Source organism: Apostichopus japonicus, chromosome 8 (genome assembly GCF_037975245.1).
Source record: "Apostichopus japonicus isolate 1M-3 chromosome 8, ASM3797524v1, whole genome shotgun sequence".
Lineage (NCBI taxonomy): Eukaryota > Metazoa > Echinodermata > Holothuroidea > Aspidochirotida > Stichopodidae > Apostichopus > Apostichopus japonicus.
Window position 1 is genome coordinate 7,614,991 of NC_092568.1, and position 19,395 is coordinate 7,634,385.

Consider the following 19,395-nt stretch of genomic DNA (forward strand, 5'->3'; position numbering starts at 1 on the left):
GGTGGGGTCTAACACTTCTGTTACACCTCATTCAAAACTTGGTCAGATTACCGGCATGAGACGTTTCTTTGTGCGCGAGTCTTCAATGCCTTTAAGTCATATATATTTTAATTGTCACTGTGTTGAAGGGAAAGGCGTACATGGGTATAATAACTTGTGAAACGAACTAAAGTAACATCCAGTCTATGATACCATTTGGGAGCAGGGACGTAACCAGAGGGGGGGGGGGAGCAGAATTTTAAAGGGGAATTTCTCACAAAGGGAGCATTATTACACCTAACGGAGGGTCATGATGTATAAAGAAAATATTTGCCCAAAATTTCTCCCATGTTGCAGGAAATAAATAATAATAAGAGTATTGTATTACGTAGCAGACGAACTTTCAGGGGAAAGATTGAGAAGGGTCGCTTAGCTTTCTTCATCCTGAAAAGAGAGCTTCCTGCTTTTAGTTCAATTTTATTTTTCGGGGTACCCAAAGAGGGGGGTGGGGATAAGGGGGGGAGCGCTTGCTCTCCCCTGGCTACGTCCCTGTTTGCGAGTGTTACACTTTTCCAAACACAATCATGCAGGGGAGTAGCTGACTTTTATAGGGGGGGTCCAATACTTTTTGAGTGTGCAGGCAGGACTTACAGTATTTGCTGGAGCGGGGCAGACAAATATTTGCGAGCCTAGTCCAACCCTCACCGTGGCTAAGCCATTGCAATCAAGAAAGTAACCCTTCAACGCACAAAATGAAAATGATTCTTCTCACTTCAGGAAAGAGTCAACCAAACATATATGATGTTCATCGCTTTGTTTTTATTTATAGAACTTTACTTAACATAGCACAAAATGGTTGAAAACTGGCTTTTACAATCTGCTACTTTAAACTTCTTTTTCTCTCTGATAACTAAAGACCTGTACAAAGATATGTACTTCATAGCATCTTCACAGCTAAAAAAAGAAAAAAATATGAAGAACCATTCAATGTCAACGTGATTGTTCGAAATGCAAAAAGAAACCAACAGAATGAATCAATCAGCAAAAGAAGAAAAATATAAAGAAAGAAGAAAAGAATGGTTTACAAGTCACCTTGAGTATCATATATTATATATTGGTTTGAATAATTACAATATTAAAATCTGAGATTATTTGAAAAGAAACAGTTAACTGTTTCCAATGTATAGTAATAAAAGCTATTTTATAATTAAAGGTTAAATGTTATCATAAAAAGTACATTAAATCTAGGAATTATTTTTTTATTGCATTCGGGTATTTTATAAAATATGGTATAAAATCTTATTCATATTAAAATCTTAGACATGGACAAACTCGGTAGGTACATCCAATTGGCAGCAATATTGAGTGCCCAGCTTGGATCCCTCCCCTCACCCCTGAACAATTAATGTTAAGGGGGTGGGTACCTGTTGCACTCTTCATATCTCCTGAAGTGAGCAACTAAAAGATCAAACAGTTCTACACATGCATTGTCTGTCTGTTATATTGAATACATGAACTTCTTAACATGTCCACATGATTTTAATTTCCGTCAGTAAATGACATCATTGCTTCACTTGATTTATGGTTGAAAAAACCCAAAACACTACTTATATGGCTTTCAAAGTTTGCACTGCTGTAGTTGAAAACCTTTGAGCAGGCCAAAAGAAATGAAATTGTGTGCAGTAGTGCAGGACTTCATCCAACTATGGACCGAACTGATCAGAAAAATAAATGCTAGGTACAAGTACAATTTCTGTTTTCTTTAGATCCAGTTTGGTAACAACAAATTGTGAAAATATTCAATGCAATATGCAAATTTGATCTAGTATCTATATATGCATATTATATAAATATAGCTATATATATATATTAATAATAATAATAATAATACGCATATTAATAATAATAATATGCATATTAAGCGGGAGGCCTGGGTTTGAAATCCCGGTGGAGGCTGGAAGTATTTTCACTGTTCTGGTTTTTTCAACTCATTACCATTTCAATTGTGTAGATATATATATAAATATTTATGATGATTTTTTTTAAAGTTTCAATTTATTTCTGGTTTCATTTAGTAGTTATTGTCAAGTTGTTGCAAATGTTAATAATAATACTGCTAAGCAAATGTTTGAAAAGAACATGTTTCACACACAATACTCCAAAGTTTTATTCCTACAATTAGTAGTTTTCCAAGGATTCTAGAAACTGTTATGATTGTGATCATTATGATGTAAACTTGAGTTAATGTTACCAATATGGTAATAATTTTAATGCACAATAAAACTTGATAAATACCATAGTGAAGGATATATTGTAAAAAATGTCTTCTAGGAAAACGCAGTATCATTAACGACAATAACAATGGAATAATATGCAAAATGAAGAGAATGCTGGTAATCGGATGGATTAGCATAGTCTCCTATCAATTTTCAAATTGCAATTATTTGCACTTTTATTATCATATTTAACCAATTTTCTACGTCATTTGAGATTCAGCAGTAGCACTGGTTACCGATTCTCTTCACAAGCTGACCAGATTTTCTCTTCAAGTATTGGGTCTGGATTGCATTCTTGAAGTCATCAACGTTAATATAGATACCCTGTGAGGACGATAAAAGGCTGTGATTGGTCATCACCAGGGCAACAACAAAACAGACGACAAATAAACAACAAGATAGACAATCTGGAGACATCAAATAACAAATGAAAGTAGCACATGTTAATGACATGAAACAACATTACTTTGTTATTAGAAAACAACTGGAACATATTATGGAGCAAAATAAATATATATACATATATCACATAGGAATGCATAGCTCCCAACTTTTGAGAAGGCAAATGCAGGTCCATGCCACAAATTGCTGTCCTGGGGGAGGGTATAAGGGGAGGGTGTCCCCCTCCCCTTTTGAATTTTTTTGGAATCCTGGTGATGCCTACATGTAAAATGGTGGCACTTAGAAAGGCTTTTGTCACCCAAAATTTTCTGAGAAATATGCATTTTTTGTGTGTGTAACATCAATAAATTGAATAGTAGGTGATAATTCATTCTTTCCCGTGGCATGAAAATGTTCGCTGCTTGCCCCAATGAAAAGAAAAGTAGGCTAATTTGAGGTTCAAATGATGCTGTAAAGGAGTTTTTATACTCTATTATGCTAAATGCTAAAGAAATGTCAAAATTTGATGCAATTTTTTTATGTATACTTGACAATTACAATGCAGGTTTTTCGGACGCTTGCGCGGGTCAGTGGGTTTGGGTGTTTAATAGAATGCGGGTCCAACCTGCGAATTGTGGGTCAATTGGGAGCTCTGGGAATGCAAGTCTCCAGCACTGAAAATTGTTGAAATACAACGCTGTTATGCAAACTTCCATTTAGAAATCAAAAACAGGCATCTGGCTTAAAGGTGATGGAGGCCCAGTTAGGGATAATTTATTGTTCAATTTTGAGCAGCATTTCCGGAAGCTATGAACTTTTCCTCTTTAAAATACTGTGGTTCCTGTGTACAAAAACTGCTATATATCTTTGCGCTTGCGATGGGATACTGGATAAATTATTCCCAGGACAACTACCATCTTTAGCTTATATGACAGAAAAATACCCCTCCCACCACCATCCCCCCCAACACCCACCCTCAACAGCTAGGAAAAATTTTGCTCAATTTGGGAGACAACTCTAGTTTAAATGTGGTGACTGGCTACAACTATTTTTGGTGCTCCATCTTGGCAAGTTATGAAATGTTAAATCCGATAGCAAAATGTTTGTGTCCCACAAAAAATGATAACGATCTGCTATTTTTCCACTTGCAAACCTGAGAAACCTCTGTCTACATGTCATTGTGTATTTGCAAGGGCCAAAGTAACAGATGGTTTGTTATTGCTAGTACTTGATCTTTACTTTAATAAACAGGGGAGTATATTTCCATCAGACTGTGCACAAAGTGAAGCTGTTAAAGACAAATGATGATTTTAATTAAATTAACGAGCTGTTACCCAATGGTATCCTACCTGCAATTGTCTGACTCCGCCGTTGAGCTTGAATGCCTGTCTGGAATGTACCATACGTCGATTGTTGAAGGTCACACACTCTCCTTGCTGCATTCGGTACACAATCTATTCATGTAAATACAAAAACTTATATATATTTATATATATATATATACATATATATATACATATATATTTATGTCGACTGACTGAACTCGCAATCTGTAAGAATTTTATATGGGGTGGATAATATATATATATAATTAAAGAAATATGCATTTCAAAAAGAGAAGAAATTTTCCAGTTCAAATTTAAAGGCTCCATTTCACAAAAAAAAAAATGTAAAACAATTTATATATATTGATATATATATTTCGTCAATAAATGATTAAAACATAATGAATATTGATAAATTAAGTATCCATAATAAACAATGAATATCCATAACCTAAATTTCCAAAGCATCGTTATCATCGCAGTTGGGTATAAATTTAAGTGAAGGGCCGATGGAAAATTTTATTTTGTTATAACATGACATCTGTTATATATATACTCCATTTTTCATTGTTTTATTTATGCAATAATCGCAATCACCGATTTGATGAATAAATGAAGTGAATTGAGCATGAAGATTAGAGGACACTTTTTGATGTACACAGCAGTACAGTTGGACATGCAAATATCACTTGCTGACACAGCAGGCTCATATAATTGTTTTACTCCCTGATTCAACATTTTACTTTACCCTAGAAGGAGACTTCTCCATCAGTGCTGCAAACTTGAAATAAGCTTCATAGTACGGTTCCACCATTTCCTATAAAAGCAAGAAAAGATCGACGTCTACAGAAGAACGTATCGAAACACATTTAGAAGTTTAATCTCTCTGAGAGATTTCATAATCATGATCCAAATTAGCAATACTCTATCTTTCTGGCCCAGGGGTCCACTTCCTTCTACATAATTTTTTTGAGGACCATCCATTATCCAAACTTTTCTAGTGTGAGAAGGAGGGGGGGGAAGAGATACTCTACCTAGGCTTATAACAGTGTTAACATGTCTAAGATCACAGTGGCACACAATCTCAGGACTAGAACAACTTTTGTAAAACGTTTAGTATGATTGCCAACTTTTGAGGGCCATAACAACGACTTGAGGATAACTCCAACCTTGGTGCAGACAGATGGTGTATGACTGGCCACCATTAGTTTTCAGGGGTCCATGTACCACTGGTTACATCACTTTGGTCTAAATATTATCTGAGAAGGCTGCCATTTTGCTATTGTAATGATTTCATTCCTCCTATTTAAACTTCCTTACATTTTCACTGTCAATTGATATTAACTAGCCCCAGCCCCCTCCCCCTCAACCTCCTTTCCTCTTTCCAATGAAAACAACTGCGCAACAATCTAAGACCCTGCAGTACATACCTCTGGTACCTGAAGAGGTCCTTCTGCCTGTGCATTCCAGAAGACACCAGTCACCTGAAGGGAAATGTAACAAACGACAATATTTTGCATGAAATCCTGGTTGATATGTTCTGTGCTATGCCACTGTTGTAAAGAATGGGTGCTTGGACATATCAAAATGTTAAGTATCTCGGAGAGGGTGTCTCTATTAGTTTGTTCAATTTTCTCTGTTTTTGTTCTGTTTTGAATACTACCAATTTTGATTGCTACCTATTTTGATCACTACTCAGGTGTGGAACAACTATTGACCAAACTCTTGCATAAGACCAGGAATTTTAAGCTCAAGAAGTTTTAAAACCACACAGCACTGATTATTCTGTATAAACTGTACACTTTGTATGTTCACAAACAGTGCAAATTAACACGCAGACTTGTCATCATGATCGAATATATGCTTTTGACGAAATGACAAAATAAAATACCACTGCCATCACATACCTTTCCCTGTGCATTCACTGTTATGTGGGGACGCTGGTACACAAAGTGAGAAGGACGTTTGCTATTCAAAGAAGAAGATGTAAAGGAAATCATTTGAACGATTTAAGTTTGTACCACGACGAAACACGTCATGCTGTCCGAAAGGTCTCCTACAAAGCAGACAGCGAAAATCTTAATACCATGATACCTTCCACAGAATATTTTTTGTTTCGGGTTCAGATCTCATACAAAGAAGATAAAATTTGTTTTACTCTCAAAGAAAGAAGTCACAAGCCAATACTTTGCATTTTAGTTATATTGAAAGTAGGAACAACCAAAGATACCGGACCCGACTCGTAATTTTACTTTGTCCACTTGTGAGACCCACTGTGAGACCCACTTTGAGACCCACTTAATATCAACTTTGATCAAGATGAACAGTTTTGTCTTTCACATTTCTACTACCTTAGTCAGCAAGGTGGGATCACAGACTGTTGACATAACGAATAAGAGAGATGCTGTCTCGATTAAGTCGATCTGAGGACAATATTTCTCACCCGTCGTCGTGAATCTTTTGAAATGTTGCGGGGACTTTAAGCAAAGTCTCAAAGTATTTTGGATATTCCCTCTGTAGTTGTTCGGCGACGTGGAACACATCGACAAAGACGTTAGCACCTCCCTCTACAGAAGGATCGAGTCTGAAAGATGACAGATAAAACAGAAAACAAGAACAACCATGAACACATTTTAAGACATTAACATAAATTAACGACTGGAACAGTTGAAGGGGAAAAAAACAAACAGGAATAGAGCAAAGTAACCATAAAGTCAATCTTTATGTTTTCAAGAGAATAACTTGCCAAATTATGTGAAATTTGTGCAAAACTTAACTTACAAAGCAGCAGCTTCACAGAGAGAAAATTTCCAGAGAAAAATGGGATAGGAACTGGTGGGGGGGGGTGGTTAAGTAGGAAGAAAAGATGAAACACTCGTAAGTCTTAAGGATAATGCTGTCACTTATGCTACCCACTGACATCATACTGACTTTTAGATGGACTTAAAAAATCCCACATAACTTGACTTTGGAAAACGCATCGTAAGGAAAGAGTTTGGTTGGTAGTAATAAATAAAAAATAAATAAAAAAAATTAAATAAATAAAAAATAAATAAAAAAGTTCGTAGATGCATGAAAAGGAGGCAATGGAGAGACGGAAGAGGAGGGGGAGGGGTGGGGGTGGGGGAGCCAAGTGTTGTGAGGACAGCAACATTTCTCATAACTGGGACAAATGCATTACAGTGCAGTGTTAATACTGATTAGTAGTAACATGTATCAACGACAATGACACAACAACTTTGAGAAGATCCCACTGCAACCTGATTTGCATAAATAAAGTCTTACTTTGCTTGAACAGATAACAACGTTTACCTAAACTGTTAGTTTGATGAACCACAAAGACAACAAGTCGCTCATTGTAGAAAAAAAACAAAAAATCAGAACAGTATTATATAACAAGCCCTAGGGAGTCTGTGATGTCATCATGTCACATCTCTCTCACAAGCTATAATTTTCTATTTATGCTGTTATATTTTCAAACTTTATCCGTGAAGTACGACACATTTGAAATTATGTTTTCAATAGCCGTCTCTGCTCTCTTCACTTAGAAAATTTGTTTAATTGTATTATTTTCTTCAGGGAACAAATCGATGACATTTTTTTACATTAAGCACAAAGAAAAGAAATTTTCAGCTGAAATGGACATGAATGACATCACTAACTCGGGGATGTGCCCAGGCTTTCCTGAGTGCCAGGTATACTGATTGCCGTCCTGGGGGAAGGGTCTAAGGAGGGAAGGGGTGTCCCCCTCCCCTTTAAGAATGTTTTTGATTTTTGAAGGTGCTCAGATGCCAAATGCTGGCACTTGTGTAGCTTTTAGGGCACATACACAAGTTCTAGTTTTGCTAACAATTTAAACTTTTAAATTTGTTTTTAGTGACATATATTACGTACCTGGTAAAAGTTATTAGTTTGTTTCAAAGAGATATTTCAAGGGACAGATTAAGAGCCGTAAGTAATGTTTCTCGCATGTGTAACTGATGCATCATTAGTCTGTATGATTTTGGCATAGGCTAGGCCCAATTTATGTTGAATATATTGTTAGGAATGTCGATTTTAGATGAAAATAGTGCTGGGCGGGATTCACGATTTTTAAGACAGTGCTGGGCGGTAATTTTTAGTGCTGGGCGGGGCCGCCCAGTGCCGCCCAGCGTGGGCACATTCCTGACTAACTGTTGCCAGATGCATTTATAAACATTTCACCATTTAGGTTGACTTAAAATAGTTAGTTAAACAGTTTTCCATTAATTTAGGTTTTACAGTGAGAATTTCAGCCATCTGAGTATATCTTTAAAATTAACGTAGAAAGGCAGTTACATAACAGAATGGACTAATGATGAAATTCCATAATTCATCTTTTGAGCCTCCAGTGGATCCGTTGTTTTTGCAACTGACCTTATACAATGGAGAAATTGCAGGCCTGGTGGTGATTCATAATATGGGAGATCCTGGTGGAATTCCAGAGGCACTTCTAAATATGCAATGTTGGTGACCTTTGCTTTCGATACCACGTTGAAAACCTTAGAATACACACACACAAAGATAAAAGGGAGGAAACAGGGCATACAGTGAATAAATCGCATAAAAATTACTAAAAATCATTGTCAAATAATTGTATACTTTAATGACATTGTTATAACTTTTGTGACCAAATGTTTGTTTCTTTGGGAGGGGGGAAGGGGGGGGAACTCCAAAATTGTGTTGGAATTATAAACAATTTGGTGAAAGAAAAAGGTCAAGTTTATGCTTGGGGCTTGATTTAAAATTCACTAAAGTCAATCAATATAGTAACCAATATCTTTGTAGCCTTGACTACACATGGAACCAATTTTCCCCTTCCTATATACTCCAATTGATTTAAGTACTAAAATTTATTCAATCAAAAAATAAAGTAATAAATAAATCAAAATAAATCAAAGAGGGATTAATATACAGCAAAGTTTTAAATTCATATCTTCTACCAGTTTGTTGCTGACCCAGTCAGAACTTTCAAGCATTCAACAGGCTTGCTACTGGTAAGGAAACATATTTGTTTCTTGTCTGTTCTTACCTTTCCATAAAGGGTCTCATAGACTGGCGCAACCATTTCTCCGACCTGAAAGCAATGAGAGGATTCAAAATTAAATCTGTGTTAATGCTTTCAGGATTCGTTATTAGAAGTTTCGCATAGATTTTATGTTTCACCTCATGGTACATGTCACTGATGACTATTACAACCTGAGCTACACAAAATGAGGGAAAGAAGGCATTGTTAAGAAAACACAGGAAAAAAAATTCCATCATAAACTTGACTTCAATATAAACAACTTCAACAATATAATTATGACATGCAATAATAATTGTTTAAAACATTTCTCTCTAAATGAGGAAACCAGCAAGCCTAACCTCTTTGCCATTAACGTTTCATTCAGTTTATTGATAAACTGACTGATGCAGAGAACACAAGTTTCATTTGTCCAAGAATGAAGTCACAAAGCAGAAGATTAGAGAGTGAAGCTTTACAGGAAATGCATTATATTCACTCGTGGTGGGCATCAACCAAATAAGTCACTGATACAAATTATAAAATTGTGTACAATTCCCCTCTCCCCCCTCCCCCCACAAAAGAATATGTTCCACTATCCGGAAAAAAACAGTGGTGAGTGGAAATCCAGTCATGCAGATACAATTTGAACACAAGTACATTTTATTACACACCTAAGTCATCTGATTGGTCACTTTGAGAGTTTGTAAATAAATAAATAAATAAATAAATAAATAAATAAATAAATAAATAAATAAATAAATATATAAATAAATAAATATATAAAATAAAAAATAATAATTCACCTCAACAACTTTTCCGTCTTCACAAGGCACATTTTTAATCAGAGCCAGACCATATTTGTCCATGGCTTGCAACCACCTGGAAAAGAGATCATCGTTTTTTAATAATCGTACCTCATTTCAGTATATATCCTTTTTATGTCAAATCAGGGTCATGTCAAGGAGGGCTACACTGACATGGTAAGACCTGTACAAGTATTTTGTAGGTTAATGAGGGATGGTTCAGGGGAGAGTGGGGAAGGGGTGGGGGGGCTACAAGGGAATGGAGAGGTATCTCATTTTGTAATGGAAACAAATTGTCAACAAAGTTTTTAATAGACTTTGGGAAAGTGGAAATCGTTGAAACTTACTCAAAGTAAATATCTTCAGACTGGCAAATCTTGTCAAATTCAAAAGATGCAATGTCATCCTAAATGAAAGGAAAATGTTTGGAATAACAGCAAAGGAGAAGAAATACTGATGAACGAAGACTACCCAGTAAAAATCAGTCGACAAATAATAGGTGAAGAACCCCTTTACATTGTATATTTATATATGTACATATATATTCATACATATGTATAAACATAATATGTGACATTCACATAAAAAAAAATTCTCTGTTTTATCTGACTGTTTGCAAGACTCAGTTCAATAGGAACCATATAATAAACCAGATTCCAAAAAGGAAGAGATCATAGGTCATTTATGAGTAAGGTACAGTAGCAGCTAAATACAGAGGATATTAATTAAGCAGTTTTAACTGTCTTAGTGTCTGATCACTGTCACAGATTGTGATGATAATGAACTTCTCAAAGTGTAAAATAACTTTTTGAACATTTTAGTGCTGTAGTAGTTTAGGATGTTAAGTAAAACACAGCCAAGTGTAAGATATGCCACTGCAAAACTGAAACATAACACCAACACCATGAGGTCATACAGTATCTAGGGTCAGTCGCAGTCACCTCTTATGAGATAAAGTGTTTTAGATAACTTTGTGTAACAATACCTGACAATAATAGACCTGACGAGGAGAGTTGCAAGAATAACAGAGTGGGGGATTAGGAGGCAATAACCAGGAATGGCTTACATTTCACAATCTTTCTCTAGTCCACAGAACGGCCCTTAAACTCTTCTCTTCGAATAAACTGTTGAACTGCATATGTCATATATTATGATTTTTGTCGCCCAAAGATTTTTTTTTAGTGTTAAAATGTATTTTATAAACTTACAGTTTTATAAACAACATTTCTCTCCAAAGCTCTGCTCTTTAAATCTTCTTTGGAATAACTGAACGTTTTCAGCCAATGGAGTGATTGGCGGATAGAGTGAACCTCTTCATGGCAAACGACCACCAGGAAACCTTTTTTGTTGAAAGAAAAAGTTTCATATTTTTAACAGATTCAAAATGTAAAAAGATGGAAATTTATAATTTTTTTCCCTAGAGAGCTAAAATATTATTGAAATTCAGAGTGAACAAATTCCCAACTTCCCTTCAAGTTTACTCTTAACCCCAAAAATAAGTAATGTATTCTCATTGCCTGTGGTAATTGTCCTTAATTGTTACACATATTGAGGTCACCTATGACAACTTAAGTTCAAAGGGGCACTGAAGCTGTTGCCTTCAGCAAGGCAAGTTTTAACAGCATTACAGCAAGTGGAAGGGCACCGATGGCAATAATTCCAGTTATTATACAATAATTCCAGTAATTTTACAATAATTCCAGTAAACTTTACAATCATTGCAGTAATTTTACAATCATTGCAGTAAAGTTTGCCTTCACAACAGAATACTGGAAAGGACAGATTTGCGACTACCAGTATCTAAATACATCACTTAAAGGAACAATAATGGGATAGCTTTACATATTTGCATAAGAACTGAAGAATTTTATCACACTTGCATAGCTAAAGCACACCAGCTAGAGACACTAGTTTGTATGTGAAAATTAACTGCTTAATGACTACAGCATGTCAGCATGGCTCGGTATAACATGGCCCACCAATGTCCAACCCCTTCTAATGTATATATAAGATTGTGACATTATGAACGTTCATTACTGGATGAATTTTGCTGGTAAATAATGCAATCTTGTCATTCCTACCGTCGTTGATTTCTGCCGTTTTCAGGGTCAGTTTCTTGGGAACATCATCTGGATGGATTCGTCTCATCCCACTGTGGACTTCTTTACAGTCTGGACAATGACAGTGATACCTCAACCAGAAGGTGTGGAACCTGCATTATGACAAATCAAACAAAAAGGAGTTTAACCCCTGATCGACCTCACAAGAGGTCCTACGGGGGATAATAGCATTGTTTTTATAGAATAGACACTTTTTTTTCTTGCATTATGACAGGACAATTCATAGGCTATTTATAGCTTGGGGGGGGATGGATCCACTTGTTAAGCCTATTAAGGTATTCTTTTCTTTAGACCACTTCCCTTCCTCTCTGTACATTTAAATTTATATTTATTGTATAAAAACATATATATACATATATATTCAATCTACACTATGCATTTTGAGAAAGAAGAAAATATGTAAATGAAATATATTGTGCAAATTTAGTCCACAAATGGGCTGTCTAGTACTTTCTTTGGTTGAACTCCTCCCCCCCCCTCTCTTTCCCTACATCCCAAATCATCACCCAGAATATGAACCAGGAAATGACCTCCCCCCCCGCCCAACCTCTTTCCCAACTTCCCACTCATCAGACAGGAATATGAACCAGAAAACCAAAACGATTAGTTGTTTCGATGCATAAACATATGTACATACAGTAGTGTCCTATGCCAAACATGTTAATTTACATGAAGTTGAGCACACCAAAATGAAGAGGATTATATATATTGACTAATGCTGCAAAGTATAAAGAAAAGAATCGGGAATCAGTTATCATGTTGCCAAAGTATTGACCATTTAATTCACTGGTAAGGATTTTACTGTAAAGAATATTTATCCCAATTCCTCATGCAAATCATCCCACTCATCTGTACTATTGTCCAATACTGGCTGCAGCCTACACAGGATCAATTCGTTTCATTACCTCCTTGTTTGTTAGCTGTTACAGCGTGTGAAGACTCGCGCACAAAGAAACGTCTCATGCCTGTAATCCGACCTAGTTTCGAATGAGGTGTCACAGAAGTGTTAGACACCACCATCGATCCCAGAAAATACACACACAGCTTGCTACCGTCGGTAATTAGACACTAGTGTAGAGTCAATACATACAGCTACAGTCAATACCCACAACACAGTGTACATTGCAGCATGGACATCTCCGGTCTAGATCAAAGATAAAAAGGTATCACGTTTCATTACTGTCTGCATTTTGTAGCTACAAGAAGAAAACATCATTTTCGAGCAACAGAAAGTTCACTTTTTCAGAGCACGGCATGCGGTTTGGGGCAAGTCTTCAATGCCTTTCAACCTTCATTTGGTGCAGTCACTCAGGATCACTTGTAATCTTACCTTGAGCAATACTCAACAGGTTCTGTAAAGTTGCCTACCGACCAACCTCAAATGGATGCTTTCAAACTGGGAATTATTTATTATTTTACCAGAATATAAGCTATACATGTACAGTACCTGCTGGGACTATGGTCATGCCATTTGACTTCCACAGTCGTGTCACTGATAACGGTGATGCTGTCGACCAATGGAGCTGGTTGATCCTCTGCTGGAGGCATCTAATCATAAAAAACAATTAATTCAGTTTTAATAAGACTATTATCATATTAAATAATTGAAGCTATCATCATTATTTGAAAATGATTGAACCAGTAATGACTGACCAATTTGCACTTACAGAACAAGTGGAATTCAGACCACATCGACGACTAGGCGAATACTGCAAATTTGTATGACACCTTAATTTAACGAGAAATTCCATAAGATTGTACAATACGAGGGGAGGGGGGGGGGAGCTTTGAGTACAGTCATCATGTTGCCACAGACCAACCACTTGTAATCCATTTGTAAGTGAACTGAAAAGCCTAAGTTACCTTCAAACAAACACATCAAAAGTTATACAAAGATACAGTATGTTACCTTATATATGATATACAGTACTATACTATATTATTATATATATCACATTTAAATTTAAGATATGACTAAGATCATATTATATAGTAGGTCAATCCATTCACTTTTGAAGGGACGCATAGTATGATTTGATAATATACGATATATTATATATATATATATATATATATATATATATATATATATATATATATCACATATAAAATTAAGATATGACTAAGATCATGTATAGTAAGCCAATACATTCACTTTTATAGCCCTGGACTCATAAGTTCTTCCCTTTCAATTAAGACGTGATATCATAATGATCACATCGTGACTATCCCACTGTATAAAGTGGACAGAGTTTAAGAGTGGGTCATGCAAGTCCAACTTGTGTGCTTTTAGTGACTAAGCTGTCCTCTTATTTAAAATACAGGGTATTCACTGAGCAATGCAGAATATATTGTAAATATCTTTTCTCAGTACCACCATCCTCCAAATATCCTTTAGATGATAAAAGATACTAATGATCCAAATTGTATGTACACCGAGTAGCTTAGGCCAAGACACATGTGCGCCCCCGCCCCCTCCCCCAAACTGAATGCCCCATTTACATCAATCAGCAGCTTGCATCAACTGGTTTTCTTTTAATATTTCTCTCACTATGGAACTGAAAAACAAAATATCTCAAGTGCATACTGAACTATATCAAAGCCCCTATATAGTAAAACAACAGAAGTATACTGTATATACTGTATTGTAAGCTTTATCATACCTTGTACGTAAGTAAAAAGACGGTATCTGTCTGTATAAGTCCCTGGCTCTGAACTGTTGGTACGATCAAATTAGTGTCTTTCAATCCTCCTTCTATACGAGACACCGGCTGTAAAACAAAACAAAGCATCAATAAACTTTATCTATCATCTTATTTGCATATTTGACTTCATTTTGATTCGCTGGGGTCATAATATCTTAAATCAACATCACCTCTAGGGTAGTATAAGATAATTGGATGAAGATAGAATGTGGTGGGTATTAATCCCTAATCCTTGATTATGTGAAGACTTTAGACCCTACTGTGTGCTAAAGGAACTTCTAAGATACCAAGATAAAAATCTATGTTTAACCTTAGAAATTTAAAACTGTTAGCTTTGAATGTCCGCAACAATGACATATAGATTCTAAATATTTTGATTACTACATCAATATGTTGCGACCAATAGTTCAATAAGCCAGATCTGCTAGAACAGAGCTGAAGCTTACTGCATAATTAACCCTTCAGATCCCAGACAGTTTTTCCAAGACTTTGAATTACATTTTCCAAATCCCTGCCCAGTGATCTTTAGAAAACTTTATTGAAAAAAAAATAATATGTGAACTTGGTACAAAAATTTTGCCCTCTTAACACATATCTGTTACTCTCCTGAATGACCCCCTGAAATAATACTGTATATAAAATAGACTTGTTTTAAGCTAGGCCACTCAATTATGTTGACTTAAATACAGTAGTTATTATTATAAATAGGTATTGAAATTGATAAGACTGGCATGCCGTTATTCTGTCATTACATAAGTAAATTCAAGTCAGTAGAAGTAAACCTGTTGTTTTGGACATGGACAATTTCATTTGGAAAGGGGTGGAGTGGAGTGGGGGGGGGGAAGGGCACTGCCACTGCAGCTATGTTCAAACCATCACCATCAAGTAACATTTTCATGTCACCTATCAGCTTAATAATTAATTGAGAGGAAAACACCATGGATGATTTGATTCTCTTTAAGAAGATAGAAATTGCACAAAACTGAAAGCTACAGTATGAACTGGTAACATTTCAATGTCACAAAAGAACTTTAAGGACATCAAATTCTTGGATAGTGGACTCAATTAAATATCAGTGCTGTGGCCGAGTGGATAAAGGGCGGTGGCATTTGAAGCAATGAGGCTTAGCAATCGGGAGGTTTGGGTTTCGATTCCCGGCCGGGTCATAGTAAGGTGTGTTTTTCATCCAGGAGCAATCTATGGTTTTCCCCATCTGAAATGACTTTCTAACTTGAAAGGTTCCAAATTGACTTAAAATGTTGAATTGAAAGCAACCTGACATGTAAGTTGTAATCCATAAGGTTACTGTAGGTGGGTTTCTCCCATATTTATGGTCGCATACTTAAGCGTCGTCAAAATAGCAGCTGATTACAATTATTATTATTAAATTATAACTCTGGTGATCAATTTTACCAAAAAAGAAAATTAATTACTGAAACTAATTCTGTAAGCCAGTAATCAATAAAAAAATTGCTAGAAGAGGCAGAGCATTATTTAAATGATGTTGTAACTTTCTACAGCTAGGCAGTTAAGTTGCTAGTCATTTGGAAGAGTGGGGGGGGGGGGGAGGACACAGCAAATTGAGAACAACATTTAGGGCAGAAAACACAGGTAACGCAAGCTAGTACTGCAGGCGCCGTTGTGAGCACGAACATTGGCGTAGGACCCCAATTTGTTTTGGGGGGCTGTAACGACTTGCCCAAAAAATATAACCAAAATTTTTTGCTCGCTACACTTGCGTTCAACATCTTAATGTACATGTCATAGGCCTATAGGCATGCATCGGTTATGACATTGCATGCCATCGTGTATTGACGGGAAAGTTGCGCAGTATACTGTGGGATGCTAATGTAAACAAAGAAATGTCTTACTGTATGTAGATTGAGAAATGGCATGGAGGGCCAATTAAAACTCTCTTTTATATTAGTAATGGCGAATTATTCAGGCAAGCATACAACTTCATTTTAATTACCAAGGAGATATTTTTTAAACTATTAATTTCCTTTAGCTTCATTATTGCAATTTATTTTTCATTCAGTAGGTGCCTGAAAAATTATCAGCATATTGCCCGAATTTTCATAAAAATATTTGGTTGGGGGAACTGCAGCCCCCCAGCTCCCCCGCCTCCTACGCCTATGAGCACGAAGCTACTGTATATAAGCGCAGGGCTTTGCGCTCTTCATCGCCTCTAAGATTTATATCAGTTTCAAATCCACAGAATTTTTGAGTCAAACATAAGTCAATTTAAGTCAGTAGAGGTCAACCTATGTTTTTTGGCCATGGCAAAGTTTATTTTGGGGTCAGGGAGCGGGGGGGGGGGCATTGCAGTACAGTAAGGTTCAAAGTTCAAACCATTACCATCAAGTAATTAACATCTTTCATGTTACCTTCCTCCTTATTATTTTAGCTTAATTGTTATTTTTATGGAATGGAAAGAATAAAAGAAATGTCCCAAATTATGTTTTCTATACATCTTTGATTCTATTATTAAAACAGAGGATAGTATTTGAAACTTATCTGAGGTCACACAAGAGAATGTTATAATTCCACTCTTTATAGCAGACTGTTCCCTGAAAGATATCAGAACTGAGCTATTGCTAGTTCGGATACTTCTACAGATATGTGTCCATCCCCCCACCCCCAATCCCCATGCACCCTTCCTTGCCCATCAAGCCAATAAAACAAAAGCACCATATTGAGAATATGGAGAACTTTATTCCATGTATTAATTGTTATTTGAAAGTATTAAAGCACATCATAATTGAGCCCAACCATGATGCTACCAGTTTCCAACTGTCAGAACTTCAATGGCGGATGTAAATTAGTCTTTAGAATATTGTTTGTTCTAAACATAACAAATTATTGTGAATATTAAAAGTTCTCATGACACAATCTAATATTTCCTGCAAAGACCTTTTCATCTGGCATTGTATACCTGCATATTTTTTATTTTCCTTTTGGTAGGTGTATTGCTTATATCCATCCTTCAAGTCTAGCAATACTAACTACTATTAGTAATAGTTGTATGGTAGTCCTCAGTCTACTCTAACTTAGTTGCAACAAGGCCCATGTTGACTTAGGTTTAACATTTGATCAGTAGGCCTACTGTCCTTTCCCAAAAAAAAATTGCAGAATAGGCATACTGAGTTGGACTAGCCTAACATTACTCTTTCTTTATATTTCTATGTGTTGCAATCCATTTAATAGGACTAGCATAGGCCTATATGTAGACAGATGTAGCTTTTCGAACCAAATTTTGTAGGTACGGGCTTTCCACTATAGTATTAGCGTTAGGCCTAATAGTAACAACTAAGCCTGGCATACCGTGACTATCATCGGGAATACGTCACAGCAAGCCCTGCATTCAAGGTTACTACCATTCATTAAGACCACTTGGGCCTACATTAACTAATTCGGCCAAAGTTTGGGCTGTAGCCAAATGTAACGGATCGTGTCTAACCTTTGGCCTAACTTTTATTTGAAGTAAGGCCTATTGCGGGCTACTCTAACTTTGTATACAGTGGGTTTAATTTCACGTACGAATCCTATCTTTCGTAAGCTTTTGATACCGTCAATTTGCCTAATGCAAGCTAACTCGTAACTTACTTCAACTAAACCTTAAGGTCAGGTTAGTGTAAATTTCTCTTTATTGATATACAGTTTGCAATTTTGCCATAGCGTTAGACAGTTGTTGACCTTTACCCAGTCATAAGCTCGTACTGTACGTACTAGACTGTATTGATATATCAAAACAGGTGAATCACCGTAACGCAACTTAGCAGCTGGGTCAGTTTTTCGTCAGAAAGGATGGCGCACGTCACAAACAGCTAACATTGCAATACATGTATAGTCTCTCGCGTCAGGAATGTACGGTGGTCATAAAAAGACATCTACTCGGCATCTCGACACAAATTTTGTCGACTAGATGTGTTATTCTATCATGGTAACTCTACATCTCGCATGTCAACCTATGAACGGCGTAGGAATGCGTTACGCGTTTTCGAAATTATGTCGAACCGTCGAAATACAACAAATATTCTAATCTAGCTGCCATCTTTTAACCCCAGTCTCACGATGGCTTTTCAGGGGTGGAGGGGCCCGGCAAATTGGGATAGGGTAGCTCGACCCGATCTATTACGTTATCAGAGGCGTAGGAGGGAATTTCTGATGATACACTGTTATATTGACTGGGAAGAGCAGGATGGCGAGAAGGGGACAGATCCTCTGGATGATTTTCAAGTACAAACATATAGGCTACATGTGTCAGGAAGTGGGTACCCTGAAGTCCCTGGAAGCCTACATCAAGTGTACATACACACTTAACACTTACGGAAACACAAACATTGTGTACAAAAGGATGTAATCTGAAGTTTGTTTGGAAGATATCTCCTTTCTTTCTTCTTGTTTTCTAAATGAATTATAGAGGATTAAGTGGCAGATTTCTCGCTGGTTAGACCCCACCGACTCTCATGCTGCTGATTACGCCATACGGGGAAGGGGAAGGTTTAAGGGTGACCAAAACTACAGCCACCTCTCTCACATCTATCGTTAACCTCGTTATAAAGATAAATTAAATTAGCCTCATTCCTGTGGTTGATACTTTTTATTATCCTAAAAACTGTGGTAAAAAATGAAGAATCAGGAAAATCATTTGACAGAGAAGCGTTTAACTAAAAAAGGGGATGGGGGGGGGGGGGGGAATTGCACTGCTTAAGGGTCTTTGTGTATATATGAAAACCTCTATAAAAATAGGTGTTTTCTTTCAAGTTCTTTCTTTTTC

The 19,395-nt window shown here is 36.4% G+C and overlaps 1 protein-coding gene across 2 annotated transcripts; it reads right to left on the bottom strand.

Moving 5' to 3' along the window:
* Nucleotides 1-785: 785 nt before the first annotated feature.
* Nucleotides 786-18,380, bottom strand: LOC139970830 (2-(trimethylamino)ethylphosphonate dioxygenase-like). 2 transcript variants are annotated; one of them, XM_071976855.1, is made up of 15 exons: nucleotides 18,222-18,380; nucleotides 14,574-14,681; nucleotides 13,358-13,458; nucleotides 11,872-12,002; nucleotides 10,999-11,129; nucleotides 10,138-10,196; nucleotides 9,791-9,866; nucleotides 9,012-9,056; nucleotides 8,357-8,481; nucleotides 6,405-6,545; nucleotides 5,869-5,929; nucleotides 5,392-5,445; nucleotides 4,710-4,778; nucleotides 3,986-4,090; nucleotides 786-2,579 (listed from the first exon to the last, which is right to left on the bottom strand). In XM_071976855.1, the coding sequence occupies exons 3-15, from the start codon at nucleotides 13,456-13,458 to the stop codon at nucleotides 2,472-2,474; spliced, it is 1,206 nt and encodes a 401-aa protein (XP_071832956.1). In that variant the 5' UTR covers nucleotides 14,574-14,681; nucleotides 18,222-18,380; the 3' UTR covers nucleotides 786-2,471. The 2 variants fall into 2 exon arrangements, with proteins under 2 accessions (XP_071832956.1, XP_071832955.1); XM_071976854.1 differs by lacking the exon at nucleotides 18,222-18,380 and adding an exon at nucleotides 17,940-18,014.
* Between the last annotated feature and the right edge of the window lie 1,015 nt (nucleotides 18,381-19,395).

Bases quoted from the DNA above. Each gene is read 5' to 3' on its own strand.
- LOC139970830 (XM_071976854.1), bottom strand. From the start codon at position 17,999: ATGAATGGTAGTAACCTTGAATGCAGGGCTTGCTGTGACGTATTCCCG. The intron at 14,682-17,939 runs GTATGCCAGGCT...TTTGTTTTACAG, and splicing joins TATTCCCGATGATAGTCACG to CCGGTGTCTCGTATAGAAGG. The intron at 9,867-10,137 runs GTAAGTTTCAAC...TCTCTTTTCCAG, and splicing joins TCTGAAGATATTTACTTTGA to GTGGTTGCAAGCCATGGACA.